The 6,838-nt window shown below is 60.4% G+C and overlaps 1 protein-coding gene across 2 annotated transcripts in view; it reads left to right on the top strand.

The window, feature by feature from the left end:
• The window catches only part of MID2 (midline 2), an 84,390-nt gene that overhangs the window by 50,925 nt on the left and 26,627 nt on the right, over positions 1–6,838 (top strand). For both annotated transcript variants that reach the window (XM_009879990.1, XM_009879991.1), the window contains exon 2: positions 852–947. In XM_009879990.1, coding sequence (XP_009878292.1) covers positions 852–947 — 96 coding nt within the window. The remainder of the gene's footprint in view (positions 1–851; positions 948–6,838) is intronic.

Genomic DNA, 6,838 nt, shown 5'->3' with positions numbered 1-6,838 from the left:
GTCTTTCTGAGCGGGCAGCCCTCCTGGCTGGCCGTAGGAGCAGAAGCTCTTTGTAGCCTTATGGAAAGGCAGGACGTGGTGGGAGGGTTCGGCGGCAGTGGGGGGTTTCGGCAGGAGGTGGGGAGGGTTTTGCCCCCCCGTGGGGTGAGCTGTCCCCATGGGTCAGTCGGGAGCTGCCACCGTGCTCTGCTGGCCAGTGCCCGTGATGCTCCGGCAGAGACAGTTGGTGAAGGAGAGAACCCCCTCTCTGGTGGTTCACCAGGCTCTTGTCCGGCTTCCTTACCGCCGGCAAAACAAAACTGATGGCGAAAGTCGCCGTGCTGGCTTCTTCCCTGGTAGAAACGCGGGGAGCAGCACGTCCAGCCTCTCCCACCATGCCAGAGGGCTCCGCAGCAGCGAGTGGTTTGGGGAGGGTTTTGAGACTCTTACCTACTCCTGGTGTTTCTCTGGCTGCCCGTGAAGTTTTCCAGCAAGTGTGGGAGGAACTGGGTTTTGCTGCAGGAACGCAGCCCGCTGCGGCTCCTCAACCCGTCTCCAAGGGGGCAGCAAAGAGCAGACACCCACATTGTCCCCTCCAGCTGGTGACATCCTCAGGGCCACCACGGTGCCAAGCTCGGTGGCTTCCCCGTCTCAGGGGGGAGAACCGCACTCGGAGAACCCACCAGCGTGGGCAGGAGCTGCCACGACACCCAAGAGCCTTTGCCCACAGTTACCCAAGTTGTCGCTCCCGCAGGCAGTGTGTTGGGTGGCAAATGGTCTCGGTCGCTGATGGGGGACTGGGGACCGTCCTCCGGCTTTGCTGATCTTTCTGTTTTTTCTCTCTTTCTCCTCTCCCACTTCTGGGCTCGCAGCAAACCCTGGAAACGAATCTCACCAACCTGGTTAAACGCAACAGCGAACTGGAAAACCAGATGGCGAAGCTGATACAGATCTGCCAGCAAGTGGAGGTTGGTGAGAGCAGTGGGGGGACTGGGGGCGATGGGGAGGGCGCACCGGGAAGCTCCCGGCTGGAGTGACGGGATGCACAGGATTGCTCCTGTGCCCTTTCCTGGGGGCTGCCCTGGGGATGAGTGCGTGGTGGGGAGCATCGCTGGCGCCGAGGGGCTGGTGGGAGGCTCAATTGTTTTATCCCAAGTGGTGGCAGAGGTGGGGATGGTTCCCCGGGGGTCTGCAGGAGAGGGTGGCACGACTGGGAGCCACCGGGAAGGGACGCAGGCTGCAGGAGGTGCTGGCTGCGCTGTGCACGGGGGACGGCGTGTGCTCCTGGTCGCAGCGCGGGTGACAGCGAGCGGCAAAGGCAGCTCGGCTGGCGGGGAGGGGGGAGGCGGCGTTACCCCTCCCCTCGCTGCCTCCTGCGCTGCCGTGCGGTTTTGCCGGCAGCTCCCGTTGCCTTCGGTGCACAGGTGGGATGCGCCGGGGCTGAGTGCTGCAGAACCTCCTCTGCAGCTGGAAGGCATCAGCGAGAGTTTGCTTTGGAGGCTCAGCGCGCTGCCGCCCGCACCGTGTCTCACAGCCGGGGGCACCTCCAGCTGCGCCCCCAGAAACAACAAATCCTCTCGACCGTGGTGCCGCCGTGCTTCACGTTCCCTCTGAAACACCTCTTTCTTGTCTGGGGCTGCTGTTAAAGTAAACTAGCTAATGTTTGCGGAGCGCTTGGATCGCAAAGCCGTCAGGACGCGGCCAGCTGCGGAGCGGGGACGGAGCAGCAGCCGGGGCAGTGTCATGGAGCGGGACACGCCGTCCCCACCGCTGGCACGGGGAGGGAGCCATGGTCACGTCACTGCAGCTTGGATCAAACCTGCATCTGCCCAGGCGGGTGTGGGAGCTCTCGGGTCCTTCTCAGCTCCAGGGTGCTTACGTTAATTGTATTTTAACCCTCTCCCCTTGGGAAGGGGAGAGTAGGACCCCACCATGCTGCGGTGGGTTGAACAAAAGTCCTCTCTACAGCCCAATGGAGAGGAGGAGGGAAGCAATGGGGGACTGTGGGGGCTGCCGAGGAAGCAATATAAAATCCCCACAGCTGCTTGTGAGCATTTAATGGGTGGGGGGTGTGCTCCCACCTGGGAGGCATTTGGGCTGGAGCAGAGCCCCATCCCAGGAGCAAAGCCAAGGAGCTGGAGTCAGCCTGGAGGTCAGAGGGGGACAGAGGCACGGGCAGCGATACTGGGAACATCTGGGTGTGCAGTGGGTGAGATAACCCTCCCCTCCATGGGGCTGGGGCACGTGTTCTGCAGTGCAGCCCTCCCTCCGGGGCTGCGGGGGCTGTCCTTCCAGGCACTGATGCGCTCCGGCATCCACCGCCGGTGAGCTGCGACTGCCGCGTTTGCAGGTAAGTCTGTTGTGGTGGTGAAGGATGTGCCTGCATCTCCTGCAGGGCTTGGCTGAACCAGGGCTGGTCGTGAGGACTCCTCTTCCCAAGGGGATAGCCAGGGGTCAGGTGTGATTTGGGGAAGCCTTCTGGGGGTGAGGTCTTTTGCACGGCAGAGCACCCAAAGCAAGGCTGATGAGGCTGACTGTCCTCACTTGAGTCTCTTTTCTCCCAAGGATTTTGGCATAGCCTTACTCTTCCTATTAGCATAAGAGTGTTTTTTCTGGCCTTTGCTGTAAAAGGAGGACTTCCAGGCATTGCCTCCAGCCGTTGCGTTCCCACTTTGCTGTGTAATTTGCTGCTACCTGGGGCAGAAGCCCTGGGAGAGCCTCTCTCATCCTGCTCTTCCCTGAGCTGCTCAAGCGCTCCGTGACATGACTGTGGAAGCAGAAGGTCCCAAACAAGGAGGACTGGAAGGGATCATCCCCCATGGGCGCCTGTCCATGGATGGTTGTTCCACCCAGCCCTGAATGTGCGATGGAGACGCTGCCTCTTCCCATGGCACCTCCTGCATTGTGCTCCTCTGCGTCAAAACGTTTTACCGAGTCCGGGTCAAAACTTTCCTGCTGCAATTGCAGTCTGTAACTCTCTGCCCCATCCTGTCCGCTGTGGACACAGGGGAGTAGTTATTTTGCTCATCCCTCCAGCAGCCCGTAACGTACGTGCAGGCAGCCCATCCTCCCTTCTCTTTTTTTGGGCTGAGATAGTTTCACTATTGTGTGTGTTGGGTTTTCTCCGAAGTTTCTTCAGGGGCAACCTGGTCTAGTGGGAGGTGTCCCTGCCCAGGGCAGGGGGTTGGAACGCGATGATCTTCAAGGTCCCTTCCAACCTAAACCGTTTGATGATTCTATGATAGCACTGTTCTCAGTTTCTCTACAATCCAGACTGTCCCTTTTTTGTCCACGTTTTTGTGGAGATGCAGTGCTCCGGACTGGTGCGGTTCCCCATCCAGAGCAACACTCCCAGTGCTCTGAGGAGAGGGGAAAGGGTTATTTTGGCTGTCTCTGGCTATAGCCCCATTTCTCTATCCCCGGGCAGTGGCTGCAGGTTTCCCACATGTGTCTCCCACGTAGTTCTTGAGCCATCCCACCTCGGCCCTCGTTCCTCAGGACAGCGCAGTGCCCTGCGCTGGTCCCCGCCGAGCCTCACCCCGCTCGGTACAGCATCTTCCTCATCTCTAGTTGGTTCTGGGCTCGGGGCCGCCCTCACCCTGCGGCGGTGCGGGCAGAGCGACTCGTCCCCGGCCCCTCGGCGCAGGCGGGGACGGTGTCTCCCTCCGTGCCGCGACAGCAGCTTCCCCTCGCAGGGCACGGCAGGCCACAGCCGTTCCACTGGTCCGCGGTGGAAGGTCTTCTCCTCCGCTTTCCTTCCTCCTCCCTGCGTCCTTCCCGCTGTCAGCCGTGGCCATTGCCACCTCTCCTGCCCGACCTCCGCTTCCTGCGGCAGAACAGCAGCGTTGAGGCGTGCGCCGGCCGCCAGTGGGAACGGCTCTGCGGGGGATTACAGGAGGAGGAGGAGGAGGAGGAGTGGAAGAGCGCCTTTAATCCCACTGAAGAGGGGGCTCGGCTGACCTTGCTGCTTTGACCGCTTGATCTGCGGAGCTCCCCGTGCTCCCGGGGGGCAATTGGGCACCTTTTGTTTGCGCGGTGGAGGGAGCTGGCGGTGCCGGCGACCTCTTGGCTGCGGCTCCGGAGTTCATCAGCGATGCGCTCCCGGGGAAAGCATTCGAGGGGAAGAAGGCGGCTAATGCCTTTCTGTTGTTTCAGAGTGCACATACCAATTAATAGCAAATTAATTTGCAGCTTTGTTTGCTGAAGTGATACATGGAGAGAGGCTGTCGCAATTAGTTTCTTCTTAATGGGCTATTGATTTTTATTTTTTTTTTGGTTGCTAAATTAAGCAGCAGTTCGTTGAACCAACACCTTTCCAGAGAATAAAAACACCGGATTGCTGCCGGAACTCAAAACTGCCAGGATTGCTGGTGTGGATTTGGGGGGAGTTGGGGCGTTTGCCAGTGCCCGAGCAAACATGACAGCAGCCCAGAAACCCAACTGTGTCCCGGGCTGCATCCCCAGCAGCGTGGCCAGCAGGGCGAGGGGGGACTGTGCCCCTCTGCTGCGCTCTGCTCTGGAGAGACCCCACCAGGAATATTGCCTCCAGCTCGGGGGGTCCCACCAGCAGAAGGAGATGGACCTGGTGGAGCGGGGCCAGAGGAGGGCACGGAGATGCTGGGAGGGCTGGAGCCCCTCTGCTGGGAGGACAGGCTGGGAGAGTTGGGGGGGTTCAGCCTGGAGAGGAGAAGGCGAAAAAGGAGAGACCTCAGAGCCCCTTCCAGTGCCTAAAGGGGCTCCAGGAGAGCTGGGGGGGGACTCTGGATCAGGGAGGGGAGTGATGGGACAAGGGGGAACGGTTTGACACTGAAAGAGGGGAGATTTAGATGAGATCTGAGGAAGAAATTGTTGACTGTGAGGGTGGTGAGCCCCTGGCACAGGTTGCCCCGAGAAGCTGTGGCTGCCCCATCCCTGGAGGTGTTCAAGGCCAGGTTGGACGGGGCTTGGAGCAACCTGGGCTGGGGGGAGGTGGCCCTGCCCAGGGCAGGGGGTGGCACTGGGTGGTCTTTAAGGTCCCTTCCAACCCAAACCCTTCTGTGATTCTATAACAGCTCTTTGCTTGGCCCGGGGTCCCTCCAGCCCTCGCTGGGGGGATACAAGCCCTGCAGCCTCCCACACTGCTTCCCTGCACTGCCCTGTGGGCCAGGCTGCCGGTGGGGATGCGGGATGCTGCGTGTGCTGCCTGGAGCCGATTCCCCACGGCCAGGCACAGGGGGATGCGTTTGCTGCGGGTTGTTTTCACCACCCGCATCCCAGAGAGCAGCTGGGGCTGATGTCAGGAAGGGGCTTCCTACCCCCGCGTTTCCCGCAGGCAGCATCAGCGTTTTGTCCTTCGCTCTCTCGATTTGCTGCCCCGATGGTTTGGGGAGAGGAAAAGAGTGCAAACGCTCTTTCTGAGAGCGCCTGTGGTGTCCCCTGTGCCGCCGTCGGGGCAGTTCCCTGCGCGAGGGGGAAGGAGCTGAGATGCCCTCTGAGTTTCCACGCCGAAATAAGGAGCAGAAAAATCCCAGCTGGTTTCTGCAGCAGCGCTGGCCTTCCCGAGCGTGGCTGCGCCGATGGTGCCACGTCACTCGCGTTCTCCTGCTTCCCTCTCTGCCGGTGTGTCATGGTGGGCAGAGGGACTTTTGGCTCTGCGGTAGGAATGCCTTTTGTCGGAGGTGTCTGTCCTGGGCTGCATCTTCCCACAGGGCTAAGCGGGTTTGGGGCGGGTAAGGGAGAACAGACAGCAAACGGATGTCTTGCAGGCAGAGGAGCCAGAACATCGTTGCAGAGCCATGGTGACAGTCTCCAACGCTCACTGCTCTTATATAGGTCACGCTTTGACTCCAGGACCCCACCAGGGATGGAGCAGGGGTGCATCTGGATGTCCTTCCAAACCTCTTCCTCCCCTGAATCCTGCCCCAGCATCTTAACGAACTGACCCGTGAGGAAGTGAAAGCTATTTGGTATTTCTTTCCGATTCTGGACGTTTCAGACTCTCGGCTGTCATTTTCTACATAGTTTAGGAGTTTTCAGCTTTGTCAGTCATTCTGCTTAAAATAACAGCTGAAATACATTTCTCAGCCCTGCTAAATACGCAGTGCTGCCCTTCGGAGCGCTGGGGAAGGACTTCTTACTGGGGCATGTAGGGACAGGATGAGGGGGAATGGCTTCAAACTGGAAGAGGGCAGGTTTAGATTAAACATTAGGAAGAAGTTTTTCCCTGTGAGGGTGGTGAGGCACTGGCACAGGTTGCCCAGAGAGGTTGGTGAGGCCCCATCCCTGGAGGTGTTCAAGGCCAGGTTGGACGGGGCTTGGAGCAACCTGGGCTGGGGGGAGGTGGCCCTGCCCAGGGCAGGGGGTGGAAGTAGATGATCTTCAAGGTCCCTTCCAACCTAAACAGTTCTGTGATTCTGTGATATCTGGCAGTGCCTGAGCCCGGGCTTTGTCGGTCTGGGCCGTGTTGGGCTGACATCCCACTGCTGGCACTTTGGGGTGGGACCCTGCCTGTGAAAGCACCCCTTTTTGGGCAGAAGGCAGCTGGGGAAAGGGGCTGTGGTGGTCCCTGTGGCTTCATCTCCCCTCAATCTCCCGCAGCACGGGCACTGGCTGAGCGGCAGTTTTCTTGCCCTGGGTGGGTTTTCCGATCCAGGGTTAATTTGGGCAGGAGCACGGGATGCCCGCCGGGTGTGCCAGGCGGGAGGGGGACGTGTTGCCACCCCCCTTCTCCTCCTGCCGCCGCTGTTCCCGCAGTCCTGGCACCCGGGGCTCCCTCCGGCCAGCCACAGCGGCACCGGCTCCGCAAACGCTGGCGAGCAGCCCTGGTTCTGCGCTGCCGGGGGACTGGAGCGACGGCCATCACTTCCATCCCGGCTGGGGC

The sequence above is a fragment of the Charadrius vociferus genome, unplaced genomic scaffold (genome assembly GCF_000708025.1).
Source record: "Charadrius vociferus isolate BGI_N301 unplaced genomic scaffold, ASM70802v2 scaffold852, whole genome shotgun sequence".
Lineage (NCBI taxonomy): Eukaryota > Metazoa > Chordata > Aves > Charadriiformes > Charadriidae > Charadrius > Charadrius vociferus.
Note: the sequence above shows the minus strand (reverse complement) of the source record. Positions and strands in the feature narration are given on the sequence as shown.